Genomic DNA, 18,588 nt, shown 5'->3' with positions numbered 1-18,588 from the left:
GTAGATATTGAATAGTACTTAAGGCATTTAGGCAAATTGTTGACCTGAAGGAAAAGGATATTATCAGAAGAATCCTAACACAGTAATAATTATATACTAGATTGTAAAAGGAATAAATTAGAAATATTTCAGACTGGAAACCAGAAACTATCCATTCTGTCTCGTGACTTAAGACAGTGATGATACAAGAAGAGATGTAGTGTGAGAGGGTGAAAAAATGAACAGTCCATTATTATGCCAGAGGTTGAATTTCTTTCATCTTTGGCACAAAAGCAGACCTTGCATACTCAGCAAACCATTTGCCTCACTGTGGACAACGTTTGGGAAGTACAGCTAATCACTTATTGTGCTTTAAGTAGCAGAGTAATAACTTCTTAAATTACTCTGCCTCTAGCTACCTGGTGTACAACTATTCCCATGTGAAGATTTTTTTTTTGCGTAGGAATAGGAAGCAACTGGCAGCTGTTTTTAAAGGACAGGAGGATACACATTAATATACTTAGTGAATGCTTTGTTTGTTTGCTTTTTCTGTGTTTGGTTGTTTTATTTTGTTTTGTTTCATTTTTTTCCCTCTCTCCACAGAATGAATGAACTTGTAGGAATAAGCTTTCTGTTTCCCAGCAGCTGCAAGAAATTTTCTCAACTCTGTCCCTGTCTCTTCCAGAGAAAATGTTTCTCATGAAGGTTAAATACATATAAAGAATAAAGTTAATACAATTTAAATAATATAATTTTATTTTTAAAAATACATATAAATAATAAAGACATAAATAAATAGGAAATACTATCAACAGGTTACCAGGTGAAGTTGTGGTTGCCCCCTCTCTGGAAATATCTGAGGCCAGGCTGGATGGAGCTTTGAGCAGTCTGGTCTAGTGGGAGGTGTCCCTGCTTGTGGTAGAGGTGTTGGAATTAAATCATCTTTAAGGATCCTCCCAACCCAAACCATTCTATGATTCAATGATAACAAGCACAGTCATATTTGGGGTTAATAATGTTTTCTTACATGTGATACATTGGTATTTATTTGACAAGTTAGCTAAGCAATTTTTTTTTAATTACTTTGTTTTCAACCAAACACTGGGCAGGGTTGATTGTTGGGATGAGAGGGGGCGAGGAAGGGAAAAGCAAGAACTTGATGCTAGGCATGTATCTGATACAGCAGAATTACAAATATGAAGAATTCATCTTAATATCATCTTTGTGTTTCAGTAAGCACTTTATTAATGAATATTACAGCCTGGCAGAAGATCAAATGTCCCATTGTGTCAGTGAGACATAGCTAAAGTTATGTGAGTGACTTAAAAGGAATTCAAACGCATAGTTGTGTTTAACTGTAGTTCTGTTTTCCTGGGTTTATTAAACACCATTTTTGGAGTAATTTTTTTTTACTAATTGTATCATATCTCAGAGCTTTTCTTCTTAAATACCTAATGCTTCCTCAAATTAATCTACAAATTTCTTTTAAAAATTTCCATATATAAACACAAACAAGAAGCTCAAGAATTTGTCTGTATGAAAAATTCTTCAGTGATATTATGTGACTTAGGCTTTGTATTTATATATTTGGAAATTAAATATTTAAACAAGTAAAAGGCAAACTTGACTGTACAGTGGATGTTCTGAAGCTTCTGATTTACACCCTGACTTCTTCTGCAGTATGTGTTTCCTTCCTGCCATGCTTCATTCCTTTCTTTATTCTGTGCTTTTCTGTGTCTTCCTTATGGTGAACATGAAGTGAAATGAAGTTTTAAAATGCTAGTACTAGTGTTGCTGTTTTTTCCGGAATAACGTATCATTGTTTTGTAAGCTTTCAATGAGTGGGCTTCCATTTTCCTTTACAAAAAATAAGGCAATGGCTACTATTAAAGGTATATACTGTCTTTCAGATGGGCTTTGGCCTCGGTTTGTGTTAATGAGAACAGCTACCCAACTAGCAGTGTCATCTGGATGAAAGTTGTCTGCCTTTAAGAATTAGGGTAGATTTATCTCTAGGGTGCTAAAGGGGAGGGAGCAGCAGCCATTTTGAAGGAAGGTAGAATATTTTTTTTAAGTATTTTTAAACCTCGACCGAGGTATAGAAAACTCTATTTGGAAAGACAATGGTTGTATTACTATGAATATATGCTTTAGAACTACCTAAGCAGATGTTTTATCAGAAATGTGAAAAATCAGTGTTTCTGTATCCCTGAGATTGCTAGAAGATCAGATGCAACCTGCAATTTCTCAAAAAAAAGTATTGTTAACACTTTGTTAATCGGTATTGTTAACATTAATTCCACTCAACGTGCCTTTAAATACTGATAAATCTATCTTCTTCTTTATGCAATGGAAAATGAAGCACTTCTTTAAATCAGATTTTTCTCTTGATTTTTCTAAATATTTTTTTTTCAGACACATGAAGAGGTCCATAAAGTTACTATTTTTTTCTCACTTCAGAAGCTTGGTAACATCTGGAAGAATGATTTATTTTAGAGTAATTATACTTTCTGTGCTCCCATACTAGCCTGTTTAATATTCATGTATTGATCAAATTCAGGCTTGCTTTTTGTTTGTGTCATTTTGAAATCCCCAGTGCTAGAGCTTATGATTCTAGTGGTTCACTTTGTAGAACTATTTCTTTTTTAACCAGTCCATTATCTAAAAGAGATCAAGGAGGGGACCTCTGAACTTGAGTGTAAATCTTCCTAATTTCCTGTGATACCTGGTGCCTCATGAGGACAATTTTAGTTTATTGCCCTCTTTTATATGTTACATGTATAGCAACCATCCACAGCTCAAAATAGATGTGTCCATGTAGTATTAAGTTAGTAATACTGAAGTTCCTAAGGTATTTCACAGTTTCAAGGCTGAAAATTTACTTTGACTTGGAGACTTTGGTTAATTTGCTTTGCATAATATTTTTGGGTCTGTCTTTAGGATTTAGAAACATAGAATGTGTTGGGTTGGAAGGGACTGTACACTTGGGAAGCAGGATTGTGTATTTTAACAATAACACTGAAAGTATAGGCAGCTCAAACAGGGTGAGGGTTTTAACAGGCAAAATGTAGGATCTAAGCAGCTGAAACACTAATGCAACATAAAGAAGGAAAAGACAATAGGGACTGAACTAGATTGGATATTGGTGGGGAATGAGATGTTTAAAGATACTATAGAAGAAAGACTAATAGCATCTTGAGCTGTTGTCCTAGCATAAACATGCTGCACAGAAAATAGAAGAAAAGTCCTGAAGCTGCTAGTTTATGATCAGGCTAGATGAACAAAACATTTGGATAAGCCTGCTTATTCATTGAAACCTAAGTATATTTTTCTTGTATTTGTGTAGAATAATGTTGATTTTTAAAGGGGTGCATGGGCTTTTCTTATGGCAAGGGTTTATGGCTGAACAAGTTGAAGATAGAATGTTTAGCTGCTACTTTGTCTCTTCCCTCAGTCCCAAAAGGGAAAAATAAGCTGTGTTAGCAAATTCTGCAACGTGATTCCCAGTCCTGGATGAATTTAATACATGCACTGTCAGTTAAATATTTTAATCTTGGCTGATGATCATGATGTAGACCACCAAAATACTCTCCTTGCAATAGACAAAATTAGTTTTCAGAGTGAAATAATGACTTCTGTCGTTTGACTTCAAAATAGCGGTGACTGGTATCTACCCATATGTCATAGGGAACACTTTGTGCAGTGTTTTATACCTTGTCTGCACTTTTCCATCTGTGCTTAAGCAGCAACGAGGTGTTTTTGTTTTTTCTCCTTTGGTGTGGACAACTTTTTTTTTTCTAACAGGTAAAAACAAATAAATGACACTCCAGGCTAGACTTGCTGGCCTGTTCTTTTTTTCCAGATTATGTATGTATTCCTCAAAGATTCCCAATTTCCATATCAGTTTTTTTTTTCTTTCATGTAACTGACATAAAATAGCTTCTCTTCTTTGTGTTGTCTGAAGAGTTTCTTCCCCTATCCCTTCTGAAGTAGTTTGTTCTAGATTTGTTGTAGAAACTAGGTTTCTTGGAGCATTTGGAATGATGCTCTCCTACACATAAATTTTCAATTTAGCAACAGCCAGCATCTGTTTATATGGCTCTCCTCTGCATTTTCCCAAGCTTTTGGTCTTCTCTTTTTTAGCAGGGCAAGTATCTCCCTAAACGGAGATCCCTTCCCTCTTCTAGCTTCATCTGATGCCTTTTTCTTTGATCTAACCCACAACTCACACCAGGACATCTCAGAGACAAACAACTGGGCTGAAAAAAGTCTGAGCACAGATAAATAGTTAGTCTCTACTTTGTTTTTTTAAAAATAAAATATGTGATGATTATGAGGCCATTTTGGGCAGTGCAGAGCCATTCAGGCTTGTTTTTTGTTTTCATTCAATCACAGCTTGAATAGTACGGCTTTAGGGACTTAAGAGTATCTGCTTCACTCAGGGCTTGGATGAGAGCCAATTGTCTGCCACTTGATCTGTACACAATGTAAAATTACTTGAAATGGGCTGATAAAGTGCATGGAATGACTGAGGAGTTGGTAACAATGGCACTGTTGCCTATACTTGAATTAATTCTTATTTTGTAGCTTGTTTGGGCAGTCCAAAAATCTTTAATGGGAATATAAATGCTTGCTTGCTCAGCAGGGGTTCACTGTACATCTGTGTGACCAATACAGTTATCCAATTAACTCAAAAGTCATTGAAGGTGTTCTCTGAATCCATAGCAGGTGTTGGCTGTGAGAGCCCTGCATTTACCTCCTTGCCACAGCACTTGAGATCAACTAGAAGCTGAAGTGTTAGTTTTCTGTGTCAGGTTGGAGAGACATAAGTATAGAGGCCTTTAAGAGGAGTTGCTTGGTTGTAAATTTTTTTTTTTAATTTGGATTTTAACAAATATTACTGTAATTTGCATTCTTCTGGCCTTAGAAGACTGGTTGAGCAGGTGGCAGGTGCCACCATTTGGAGGTTTTTCTTTTTTATCTGCACTTGGGATGCAATTTGTGTGTTCTAATAATTTCTGTAAATGAGCCCAGAATTCTGGATATGGAATTTATAAATGAGCATAACAACCAAGTGATAACATTGCTGTGTCTGCAGCTGCTTGTATTTTATGGCCTAAGAGGCACTCGGTGTAAAACTCATCTGTCTTATTTTGCTGATGTTATTTCCATGATCAGTTTTCTATGAGGAGTGATAATGCTGGTATCAGCCTGGCCCTAGGGGTACAGTATGGATGTGTGAAGGTACAGATTTGCTTTTAATAATTAGTGGGGTGGGTCCGCTTGCAAAAGTATTAGATAGCAGGTAAATCCCAGATAAGAAAGTATTTAAAATTGACAGGAGAGAAGCAGAGAGGGAGAGAGAGAAAACCTCCAAAACCTTTAATGGTAGTTTTATCAACAGATGAAGTGGAACACTCATTAATGATGCTAGAATATTTTTTCTGTGAAATCTCATTTTATTTCAGTTCTTCCTATTACTATATTAAAAAAATATTTGTTGCCATTTTGTTTCCATAAGTGAAACTAAATTATGTGCTGGCATACCACCAGAGAAGAATGTCTTTGTGCATCTCTTAGAGCATCCAGGGACTTTGTTTGCAGTAGAGTAACTTCTATCTTTGATTTTATTTTTAACATCTTGTAGTGTGCTGTTAGCAATAAAGGAAAGTGTAATAATTTCTAGGCATCCACTGAAAAGCCTGTGTGAACGAGTGCATATGGAATGTATCAGCTGATCACTTTATTCCAAGCTCTGTGGATTTTGTTTTGCCATAAAATCCTACATTGTTAATATCTGTTTATATAGTCCAAAAGTGAGTGTAAATGACTGAGAGCTGCCTTCTAAATTTCTCCATGTACCAGGGGAAAAAAACCAGACTACTAAAGGATAAGCTTTCTCCACAAAGCTGCCCAAACCTTTAGTCCCTTCTATCCAACAACAATTTTTGTGGTGTAGTTTATAACTTTTATTACTGACATCACAAATGTGTTATCACAACCTGTAATGAAGTATCCTGTTCTTGTTGAACCATATTGGGTCAGGGTGTGGAGAGAATCCATGAGGAATTGGAAGTGTACCAATCCTTAAGAAAAAAAGGTACATACTTTCTTTTAACTAGTGTAATATAAAGTAGTCTGTACTCAGAGACTTGCCAATTTTTTTTTCTGAATTTTCTTAAAGGGAGTCCCTTTCAGAGAAAGGTTTTTGCAGTGTTCTGAAAACCTGGTTGAGTGCTGCAGTAGGTGTTGTTTTTCATCACACTGTGCTGCTGTTTTTTGGACTGTTTGATCTTTTGTGATGCCTTCATACAGTTTAAACATAGATGTGCTGGAAAAGATTGTGTTGTGATAGCCCTAATATTACAGGGTTAGCCTTCCTCCTCTTGTTTGAAATCTTTAAAATCCATAATAATATAATCAGTATATTTCATAATTTGTATGATCAAAACCAATGTGATAATGTTGCCCCAAAAGGTCTGTTTAAAAATAACAGTGTGATTGTATAGTTGAAAATTAAGAAGCATAGCTTGTAATCATGTCAGAATTTATTTATTGTAACATGAGTGGGTCTTTCAGTCATCAGGTAGATATTCAATATTTTCAGCTTTTAGCCACTGTTTGGTTCCGGGTCGGACTTAAAAGCTATTTTTCTAAGTCTCAGTAGCCTTTTTCAAGACTGCACTGACTGCAGTCTTGACTGATAATTTTGTGCACTAGGATGCTCACTGGTGTTTTATTGTAGGTTGTTGGGTTGGTTTTTAAGTGGAGGGGAAAAAAAAATGTACCCCAGGGATTATTTTGGTTGAGGCTGTCATCCCCTCAGCTGGAGAGCTGAGGCACAAAGGGAAAGATGCACATGGCCTAGACAAGAACTGCTATGGACTTTTGGTCATGAGATCCAAGAGACTCGATCAGTAAGCTTATTCTCCAGCACACTACAGCTCTGGAGCTGCGCAGAACCTGGGAAGTTTCCCAGCTGCAAGCCTGGACATTTCTGTGGCAGGTGAACTTTTGCCTGTGTTCAAAGGTGAGGTTGGGTGGGCAGAGAAGTCTCTTGGTAGCTGTGATCTGAGGAGCATCACCTGCTTGGGATGTACAGTGAAAAAGGAAGTTTTGTGTGGTCCTTGAAGTCACATAGTGGAGCCATTTGTGGACATATGAGCGTTTCAAAGACATGTCTTGAGAGCCCTGAGAAGCAGCTACTTTGGGTGTGAGAACTGAGATGCTTTTTGGACGTTTCTTTGGGAAGAACAAGTGGGATACTTGTTCTTCGTAGCCAGGTGACGGTCACTGGTATCTTGCAACCGGTCCACCAGAGCACAAGGATGTCAAACTCATTCAAGTAACGATTTTTTTAACTTAGGTTAAGAAAAAAAAAATAAAAATCCAGTTTCTCTCTTTTATCCTGTTTTCACAAATTCTGAGGCTTTATATCTGAAGTGTGTGTAAAGAAAGAAAAATGTCAAGTTGAAGCTCTCCCATGGTACAATGTTTAATCCTGAATAGTTGGAAGTGTGCATTAGTGGTAAACAAGGGGACAGCTTTAATGTTGCACAGGTCTTAGTGGTATTTCCATAGGTGGCACTATGGTCTCCAGGGAGGATAGGATCATAAAATGATGCTCACATTTTTCTTCGTGGTTTTTTCTTTTTTTTGTCACAAACCTCTTGACCCCCGAGTTCCTGATGGATGTGGGTTTTTTGGCAGTCTCCCTGTTGTGCTCGGACAGGATCCTGTGCGACAAGTGGCACAGGCAGCTCAGGGCTGTCCCCCACCCCCACCTCAGGCAGAGCTGTTTCGGGGTGTGCTGGCGGCGGCTCCCGGTACCGCAGCACGGAGGTGTTGGCCCGCCTGGGGCTGGCGGGTGTTTCCGCTGAGTCGTTACCGGTGCCGGAGTGGTCATTAAGAGGAACAAAATTAAGGAAAATGAAACGTTACTTTTCGATGTACATTTGGAGAAAAGTAGAGGCAGGACGTTAAAAATAAAACCCAGGTATGCGCAGCGCTTTCCACGCCTGATTTGTAGCCCGTGTAAGAAAGAACTGATTTAATACTTAATTCTTTGTGACAAAAATGATTCAGAGCCATATTTTTCAGGGCGTTTGATCCGAAGGTTTCCGAGGGTGTCCGATGCAGCTTAGATAACTAATCGGGAAGACCAACCGTGCCATAAACCCTTTGTTCCGATTTTTACCCCTCAGAAACTCACCTCCGCGCACCCCCTGGCAGCGGTGGCCGTGAGACCCGCTCGGTAACCGTGCCGGCTCCGGATGAGGGGAGCCGCCCCCCCCGCCCCGCCCGCGGAATGGTTCCTCCCGCCGCCGTGCCCAGTCATGTGCGCGGCGCGGGGCGGCCCCGCTGCCTCCCGCCTCGTCCCCTCAGAGCGCGGCTGGGCCGGCCCTCGCCTCCCCTCGCACAGGCACGGCGGCTCTGCGGCCTCCTTCCGAACAAAAGGGCTCAGGGAGATAGAAGCCTCTGGTAAAGAGGAGTTTGGAAAGCGAGGGCAGGCGGTCTCGGTTGTGAATATTTTCTGATTTTTCCAGAAATCAAGCAGAAGATTGAGCTGCTGATGTCAGTTAACTCTGAGAAGTCGTCCTCTTCAGAAAGGTACAGCTGCATCTCTTGCATGAGCGGGTCATGGTGTAGCATTGCCAAGCAGCGGCGCAGGGCTTTTTTCTTTTCCTTGTCAAGTTTGCTGGCATTGTTTACGTATTTGCATGCTGTTTATTGTACCGTATCCGTTCAATCTCTCTCTCCTTTTTTTTTTTTTTTTTTTTTGTTTGTTTGTTTTCTTTTTTGTTAAGTTTTGTGCGTTTTTGCAGAGATTTCTTTTTTTTTTTTTTTTCTTTTGCCTTTAATGAAGGCTCCTGGGCTGCAGCATGCAGATCATACCACAGCAGGCTGCTGGTTTGTGTGTGCTGGTGTTGCAGACCTCGCTGGCTCTGGCTGTCGTGCAAGCAGCATCTCGATGTCTAAATTCGGTGTTGAAGACCTCGCGTTTTCGTTGTGTTGCAGGAAACCGTTCCACGGTTGCGGAGGGTTCCTTGCAATTTAGATGCGTAGGAAATATAACTTGGTGAAGCGTTTCATGTACTGTTATGTGGAAAGGGAGTGTCCTTTGCAAAGTAGCTCAGGAATCGCAAATCCTCCAATTAGTCACATTCTGTAAGATAGATGTGATCCTTGTTCAAGTCTGTGCTAGGAAATGGAGCAGTCGCTGCATGCAGTAATGGTTCATGCCTGCAGGTAAGGACAAAATGACTCAGAAGTGTTTTTAAAGCAATTATTTTATCTGTCAGTCAGATTATTACAAATTCAAGTAGCTGTTTCGTTTTAAAGAAATATTTCAAGGACCAAATGCACATTAAGTTTTCTGATGTGAAATAACCTCTTGGTGATTATTGTTTTTTTAGATTTAAAATGATTCAGCCCTGCTCATTTCTGATTTTCTTCCAACTGAATTTCAGGAGGTTTTTTTTTTTTATTTTCAAAATGTCTTAAATCCAGGGCAACATAATACAGTTTTCCCAAAAATTATTTTCAGTAATCAGCCAAAAGTATTGGACTATCTAAATGGTCTATTTTGCCATTTTAATATTGGATGTTGGCAAAAAAAATAAATTCAAAATTCATTTCAAATTCTCGTTGTATATTTAGCTGAAATTATTACCTAAAGTACATTTATGAATGGCTTAGCATAGAAAGACATGATAATACACTGAAAGCTATCTTAAGAAAATATGCTGAAAGACATCTTTCAAAATGAATGAGTTCTGTGTGGCATGCATAGCTTTAAAAACCAAAAATTAGCTGATTAATTCGATTTATAAGTATATTTGTGTTCAGTATGTACAAGCAACCTGCATTGCTTTTCAGCAGCTGTAGTGTAACCAAATATCAGCAATGAGGGATACAGAAAATGGTGGGGGGTAATGGGTTGTTAAGTCACCTTTCCAAAATGGAGAAATATAAGAAAGGCTTTGAGATACATTTTATTTATTTATTTATTCAAAATTAAGACTTGTGAAAGAAAACGTTAATGTTTACTCGTTTATCTCTATCCCACCCTGATGCCTAAAATTTTAAAATCCAAGACTAAGAAAATGGTGGTGATAGCAGAGGGGAATGATGGTGTGAAAATAGTACAGGAAACAGGTGTTAACTTGATTTTTGGAAAGGCTTTTGTTGGTATTTCTGTGAGGGAATTGGGTATATAAAATGAAAATTTATTTTATCAAGATGATTGTCATACAGCAGTCTGATCAGTCTGTTTTTGAGCAAAACGTGCTCCTAGTTGAACTAATGGTCATCCTGTATGGATAGGTCCCTATAAAGAATCAGAACACAGAAATAGAAAAGATGCATTTGTCTGAGATCTATTGAAATGCCATTTATTAAAAAGATTTTATAGCAGCATATTGGGTTATCTTTCAATAAAGGTTAAAATGTGAATGTTTTATATGCATTTAGATTTCTTTTTAGGATATAAATATGTGGTACTGTTCACCTGGAGACTGATTTGACAAATAAGCTGCACAGTTTATGTGGTCAGTTACATGTGAAAACAACTTTGTGTATTAGTTGAGATTTATTTTTTTTTTGTAAATAACCACATTCTTTTCACCCATCTAAAAATAGACAAATTTTTTTTGTAAGCTGTTATGAAACAGTGCTGTCTATCCTATTAGCTGCCAGTTCCTTTCAAGGGCCTTTCAAAATTACTGTGTAAGATGTTTTTCATAAATAAAAGTGTAGTATTGAGTGTCTGAACTGCTAAACTGACCTCAGTCTGCTGTATAGTAAAAATTGCAGTGTGTGTACATACCATACAGGCATGCAAATATGCATGGTTTTGACAGACACAGAAAGGGAATTCATACTTGCTTATTTTTATATCAATTTTTACCCTTACTCCTAGTGGTCGAGCTTCTTGAGAAGCTTGAGTTCTCCATGTGGAAATGCCAGGTGGAAGATCTGAAAGAATCTATGTCTTGTTTCCTGATTTCCACACAAGCAGAGGCTGTTAGTGCTTGCATAGTGGAAGGGGAGGTGCGCGGTGCATTTACAAAAACTGATGGAATGGGAATAGAGAAATAATGAGGGAGAAGCCCATTACTTTCCTCTGTCTTGGATTGGTCTTTGTTTTTACAAGACAGTTTAGTGTTTGTAGGTTTTCCTTCTCACTTATCAAGTTCAACATGCTGTCCTATCCTAGAGGAAAAAATTCTGAGAAGAAATCTGGAATTTAATGGGTGGTTTGGCTGTTGTGGAAGCTCAGCACATTAGAAATCCTGCAGTGTTCTCTTAGGATAGTTGATTGTTAGGTTTTTAAGAGGCTTTTAGGAAATGTTAGCAAGAAAGCAAGATACCAGATCTTTTGTTTAGGATCCTCTGAGGAGTTACAAAGACATTGAAAGGTAAATTTATACAAACCTGTGATATTTTTCATAGTGATATTCTTTTTTTTTTCCCTCATACTCGCCCCCCCCCCCCCCCCCCAGAAAAACCGTAATTGTAGATGGAGGGGAATAAGGTTTCTGTGTTTTAGTGTATTGTAGGATATTTCATTGAGCAGACACAAACAGCATCAATAAGTCCTGATTTCTGAGTAGTTAATACTACCCCTTTATGTGGTAGCAGCCTGTGACAAAGTCCTCATTGCTTGTTGATAAGGTCACCAGGGTAACTACGAATGGGCTTGTGTGCACATGTACAGTTACAGTGGATCAGGTAACCTACTGTCACTTGTTACACTGAATTGATTTGTTTGGATGTCTGAGATTTAAGCCTACAGTATATTTTAAGTGGAAATGTTTTCTTAAGGCATGCTTACAATGGTTTCATTATCTAGTAAGTAGTAATTTAACCACTGTGTACCCTCATGTTCTTTATGTTTCAGTGGAGGCTGCATGAGGTTACTTGTTCCAGCCTTGCAAATGTCATTAGAAAGCAAGTAGCAGCAGCCAGATGGAGGAGGGTGGTCTGTCAAGAACCCTCCAAGAAAGCAAAAATACTTTCATTTCTCTTGTATGAGTTATGCATTCTTCCCATATAGTATAGTACAGTCAGTCTTTTGATCTGTGTAGATTTTCTTTTTTTCCTTTGTAAGGGCTTTGCAGAACTCCTCGCAAGTTTCTGTTTCTTTTTTGAGAAAAGTTGGTGGATTGCATTCTGCTCTTTAGACTGCAAACCTCATGTATGTAGTATTTTTCTTTTACAAAGAACTTGGTATTTTTTAGCTCTGATTTTGGATTCTAAATATGTCATCTTAGCAATGCAGTTTGACCACAGGATATTTACTGGTGAAGGTTATTGGCAAGATTGATAAGTCTGAAGTATTTGACCTACTCTTTTGCTGTCTTTCTGCAAAGGCTGCATGTGCATGTTTTTTGCAATGAATTTTGGCTTTTTTAAAAACAATTAACAGCCACTCATGAGCGGTCTTAAAGCAAGTAACTTATATGTGTAATTAAATTTTGAGTAGTTTTATAAACAAAAGGGAAGATACTTTCAAATGAGAGTAGTACAGCAAAATTTGTGTTATTCAATGTATACAGGTATTTGGGGAGGTGTGGTGCAGGCAGGGTTTAGGGACAACTGCTGTGCTGGGGTTTTTTTTTGTGTTTCTTATTTTTGTTTTTTGTTTGTTTGTTTTTAGCCTTGGGCTATGTATACCTTGCTCTTTTTGTAATTTATCTTTGCAGAACAAATTAATGTATTTCTGAATCCTTTTACATGGTTTCTTTGTTATGTCTTGCCAAGAATGCAGTCAGGGATAAAGGAAAGGAGGAAGAAATCTAAAATAAGAGGCACTGTGAAACAAGTTATGGTACTGAAGGATTCCTTCAGCTTAGGGTGCTGAAGGATTTTTTCAGGTTTAGGAACATATGTTTTTTGTGTGTGTGTGTGTTTTTATTTTCAAATTTAATTTAATTGTGGATGCACCACTTCTCCTAAGGCAGAGAAGTGTCACTTGGAATGAAGTACAGAAGTAAAACACACCTTTAAAAGTTAAAGGACCATCAGCTTACAACATTCAGTATGAGCTGACATTGCTGTGTGCCAGATATATGTTTTGTAATAATTATTAGATAATAGGGCATTGTAAGATTTTTCTAATGAACATTGAAACAGAAAATCATTATCAGAATGATGCAAGTATTTAATGAGTTCCACTAACTTTTAAACACATTTTAAAAATACCATCTTTAGCTGTCTTCCTGCTTTATTTTTTTAAAGAAGGGCAAATTTGTTTATTTTTTCAGTTCTATTTAAATAAATATAACAATGAACAGTGTATATTTCCACCTTTATTCCAAATGGCAAGCTAATTAGTTGTGCATCAAAGTATGAAGGAATTCATCCCATCTTAATGTGGGCCCTAAACTATTTGTCCAGGGACACATTTCATTACAGCATAAGACTGTTTTGTGACAGTGTATCTGTATATCTTAGACCAGATACTTAATTTTAGATTACTAAAATTTGACCAAAATAAATCCTTTGCTTCGTGTATTTTCGATACTAAAGGTTTCATGGGGTCATTGTTTTAGTGAAGTATGAAGTTGCTGTAGAGACAAGGAATGCTGCAACGTGTCTTGTTTTTTGCTTGTTTAGAAAAAAATAAATCAAAATAGCCTAAGTAGAAGAAGTCATTTGTGGAGCAGATTTTTCACTCAAGGTAATATTTTTAGAGGACACAGCAGTCTTTTTAGAGATGATAATGCCTGTGTCAGTTCATGAACAGGCTTTGAGAAGATTTAGAATTTGAATTGTATTTTATTTTTCAGTTAGACTTTATTTCAGTGTCTGGAATTTCTGCTATATGTAAGAAAATAATGCACTTTGATATTTAATCACAAGTGAAATCTATCTTTAATATCCCCACTCTTCTAGATGATCTTCTGTGCGCTGATTTTTTTTTTTTTTTTTAAATTATTTTATCCTTAAGAGCTTTTCATCATGAGTTATTTGTTAGATATTTTTTACAGCCAAGTTTCTCATACAGCTACTGAAAACACAAGTCTCAGGATTTGGCTCTTGTTGTTGGAACTAAGAAGAGATTTTTGGGAAAGGGAGAGACTAGATGCTGGGGGGTTGTGTGACGTTTTCCTATGTGAGAACTGTTAACTGGAAACCAGTTCAAGCAGTCAAACACAGTTAATGGTTTAAAAAAAAAAGTATGTAAAGAGTTTGAAAACTATGAGTTGAACAATATGCTTTCTGCAGTAAATGTGTATTCTAATTCTACCTCATGGTAATTTGTCAATGAAAAAGTAGTGGGTCATTTTAAACAAAGCCTTTTGTATTAAAATTTCAGTCTGCGTTATGACTTGAAATTTTTTGCCTCATCAGTAGCCTAATCATGACTTCAAAAAAATATCCACCCCAGGCCCCAAGACAGAGTGGATTCCTTTAACAGGAAAGTTACCTGTTAAAGCAGTGTGTACCTATGCCAGATGACTGCATTTCTGTTGTTGTTGTGCTGTGTTACAGCATTAATTCATTCGTAGCTTTCTGCATCTTCACCTCATATATTTTATATTATTACAAATAAGTAATAAAATATTGAGCTGTTCCTATAATTCTGTAAATTACTGTGATTTGATACGTATTTTCATTGATCTACGATTGATGTAGTTACCAAGAGATGCAAAGCAACAGGTGAAGCAAATATATGCTGATTTAAGAATTCAAATTCATTGCATATCTTTTGTATTACAAGAGTATTGTCAGGAAATTGTGGCATCTCTCAGCTTGTGAGTTGTTGTGAACCCTGCCATGCAGTTTGGAAGATATCCATTAGTATTTCCATTTGGATGAAAAATGTCTTTTCTGTCCAAAGGGTGTTGTGATCAGGTCTTTCATTCTGTCTTGTGGAATTTTATGCTCCTGAGCCAGTGGCTGCCCCAGGTGCTTCTGTCTTTACTTGAAGACTCACCCTTAGGCTTGGGTAAACTGGGATAAAATCCAATTGCCTTGAAAGTAAACTCATCTGGGACACCTACCAAACTTACTCTGCTGGCTGTGACTAGATAGGTAGTGAATTGATGTTTCCCTTTCTTTTGCTTCTCTCTTTTCTTCTCTTTTTATTCTTGGAAGGTCCAATTATGAAACAAAGATGTGCAGCTCCAGGCTCTGCCTCTTATATATGCTGCAAATGAAGGAGTGCCCGTTCTTTGCTGTGTTTGTCTTACACAGCTTTCCTTGTCTGAGTATAGCTTTAGGTCAGTCAGACTGGTTAATTGGTTTTCCTCTATGACTGCACAATGTTCAAGACTGGAACCACATCCCATGTAGATGTTTGTATGAAATTCTGGCCATTGTATTTAACAGAGTGTTGAGAAGGCACTTTAAATAACCTCTCTTGTATTGATAAACATGTCCTAATTCTAACTTTATCTTGTTGTTTGTGTTAAAGCAACAGGTGCTTGTAAATGTGCATTACTCTCATTTACTGAAAGATTGTATTTTCTTCTCTTGAAAGCTTGTGAAACATCTGTGTCCTACTGTTTTGCTGTTAATCTTGAAGACTTTTTTCAAAACCTGGAGCAGCATAATTCTGTGAAAAGAATGAGAATTTTTTGAAGCTGCTTCTTATTTGGAAAAATGTCATTGGAAGAAACTGAAACACTTGAAGAATTCAGTGCTTTGTTTCAATGAAGCAACTTCCTATGCCCCAAACCTACTGGGATGTTCAGAGCCTTCCTAAGAAGACGAGGGCTTCTCCGTACTTCTATTGCTTGTTAGTGCTGTGTATGGAGATAGAGTAGTGCATCTCTTCTTGGGGAGCAAAGAAGACTATATTAGTTCAGAAACTCTTCTTAAGCTATGCATTTTTTCTGTCTTGTCAAAGCTTAAATATTAGCAGTAGTTCTAGCAGAAACTGAGGGAACTGGTTTTGTCATTAGTACTGCTAAAAAAAGTCAATTTTATTTTCTTCGTAACCACTGTATTAGAATATCCAGCAGTGTTGTGGGTTTTTGGGGTTTTTTTGTGAAGGTGGAAAGGGGGTCTGAAATTTCTGTGGGTTTCAGTGGACAGCTGTTTTGTTATTCTGTATTCAGCATCAGGACCTGCAGATTCTCATCTGTCATCTTCAGCTGCTGTGGCCACTGTCCACAGAAGCTTTCAGTTCCCTGCCATGCCCAGATACCATAGACATATCCACGTCTGTTTATGCCATGCCGTGAACTGGAAAGGAAGACACTGGGAATTAGCTCTGCTCCTCATGAATCCTTCTGTAAAAGGATTACCTTTACCCATAGGAGACCACGTGTTCTGGTTTCCTCAGAGTGGTGCTTTGTCATCCCCAGTATGACAGTGTAAAGCCTTTCTGACATCTCCTGTTACATATGTGATAAGAGTCAGGAATTTCTACTGCTGGTTGGTGTTTTAGCTATGAGAGGTGTCTGCTTCCAAGAAGGCTGTCACACAGCTTTGGACTGGGCCTTCCCTACAAAAAAGATGATCAACCACAGTGATTCTGAAGTTGCTAGTATTTGAAGTTTCTCCTCAGGAAAATCTGTTGATAGCCTCCTCTAAGGCAAACTTACCAAATATGTTCCTGAAAGTTATTTTACATCTACTCGGTTTCATCTATATTTTTGCTTTTTTTGTCTTACTTTTCCATTAAAATGGTGAACAGTTGAATCTTGGCTTAGAAAAAAAGCACATAGGAAAGATCCAGTCAAGAGTCATTTCAAGTGTGTTTAGCACAGAGGAATTTCAAGGGCTATTAAAAGAGCCGGAAGACATCCAACTGAAGAGAATGGTGCCTGAGAATGCTAATACAGTTTTTTACTATAATTGAAATCCTCACTGGTTTACAAAATGCCTTTGCAACTCTGCATGGAGTGTGTTCTAGCAGATGCCAGGACAGCTTAAATAGGTACCTCAAACCTATTTGACTACCTCAAACTTGAACCTTGGGCAGATTCATCACTCCACTTTCAAAGTGTTACTGATAACTTTGCTAAAAAACTTGTTAAAGGTTTGTGTCCTTTTAGCTATGCCAGTTGTTAGAGGTAGCCAAATGTGGAAGGCTTTGGGTCCCAGGGGTCCTTTTTCTTGTCACAGCTAAATAGGTGAGAGCAAGACTGCTGCTCTCTGCAGTTCTGTGTCCCTAGGGTCTGCCAGTGATGAGCTCCCTGTTTATTCCCAGTAGGTGTGTGTGCATGCACACACGCTCACACACAGAAAATGCATACACAGCTGGCCACAGAAATCAAGAGACTCAAACCAGTGCTTTTATTGGCACCCATATAAACACACAAAGCACTCAAGCAAGAACTGCACAGACAGCCCAGTCCTGTTCCTCCTTTCCAGCATCTCAGGATGGAAGTCCCCTAGTTGCATTTTTAGAGAAACTCACAGACATGCTGTATGGGTTCCCTAGTAGCTGTTTTTCTGTAGTCTGTGTAGTTGCTGAAGCCTTGAGCCACTGATGTGCCCCAGACCCATGAGCCCCCAAGGTTTGCATTCTCACTCCAGTTGATGGCACTTAGACCTCTTACCTACCTGCTGGCCAGTCTAGTTTGATGTTGGCTTGAGTCCACACATACACACTTAAAATAGAAAGTGCATCCACAAAGAAGACAGAAATAGGGTTTAATGACAACACAGGGTATACGTTCATGATCAAGGGCAGGGCCCAGTCAGACAGCTGCACTGACCAGCCACCCAACAGTACTGATCCTGCCCCACTTATCCTTTTCTCCTGCTGTTTTCCCATACTTGTTTCTTCCTTATCTACCTTTATCCCTGTCTTTGTCTGCTTCTAGTGCCTTCTCCTTAACATTAGATCTGCCATATTCTCACTATCCCAAGATATTCTTCCTCCCAGAATCCCATAATAAGTCCTGTACCCTTAAGGTAGTAACCTTTATTTATTTTATTATAATACTTTATTTTATTATAATAAAATAATTTATTATGTAAACACTTTTCAAAGTGTTTCTGGTGAGAGAGTTTCCTCCTTGGCTCACCTTGATGTTTCACACTGGGGGAAATAGGGTCTAGCTGATGGTCTTGGGAGTAGCTGATTCATGTGCTCCCCTTTCACTGATTAGATTGTTAGGGTTACTCTGCCTATTGTTTTTCTGCTGATCCTTGCTGGATCTGTTTCTGTTATGATTAGCCTTTAATCATATAGCCTAACACTGGTACTCCAGGGGCCTAGGCAACCAGATCTTGGTCTGTCTGGATTTTTGGCAGTCTGACATCGGCATCTGAAAGATAGAGATCAGCTGAGGATACTAAACACACACTTCCTTTGCAGGAACACACTTCTCAGTCTCATGGAAATTTTATATCGTGAAGTTTTGTCTATGACACAAGTCCTGTTCAGCTTTCAGACCTGTATTTCTGGAGAGAAAATGTGAAGTATCTTCTCACAGTGTGTTGAATATCTACTCTGTGCTTTGAACTTAACACCTTCTGGAGATGTTAAGTTCATAGATCCAATGAAGGCAAAACTCATCCGTGACCAGAAGCAGACAGTGCTACTTACTCTGCTGAGCTTGTCCTCTGTGCTTGTTGCAGAAGCAATTCAAGGCAACACAGTACAGGCACACATAATATTAGTAAGGAGTTCTTCAGCATGAA

At 38.1% G+C, this 18,588-nt stretch overlaps 1 protein-coding gene across 6 annotated transcripts in view; it reads left to right on the top strand.

Moving 5' to 3' along the window:
* The window catches only part of SRPK2 (SRSF protein kinase 2), a 139,785-nt gene that overhangs the window by 36,663 nt on the left and 84,534 nt on the right, over positions 1 to 18,588 (top strand). For 2 of the 6 annotated variants that reach the window (XM_030456146.1, XM_030456112.1), the window contains exon 1: positions 8,349 to 8,589. The exons of 3 other annotated variants lie outside the window; for them this stretch is intronic. In XM_030456146.1, coding sequence (XP_030312006.1) covers positions 8,552 to 8,589 — 38 coding nt within the window. In that variant the 5' untranslated portion in view covers positions 8,349 to 8,551. Of the gene's footprint in view, positions 1 to 8,322; positions 8,590 to 18,588 lie in introns of those variants that run through there. One more of the 6 variants, XM_030456137.1, reaches the window with a different exon arrangement.

The sequence above is a fragment of the Calypte anna genome, chromosome 1 (genome assembly GCF_003957555.1).
Source record: "Calypte anna isolate BGI_N300 chromosome 1, bCalAnn1_v1.p, whole genome shotgun sequence".
NCBI lineage: Eukaryota > Metazoa > Chordata > Aves > Apodiformes > Trochilidae > Calypte > Calypte anna.
This window is presented reverse-complemented; position numbering and strand designations above follow the sequence as displayed.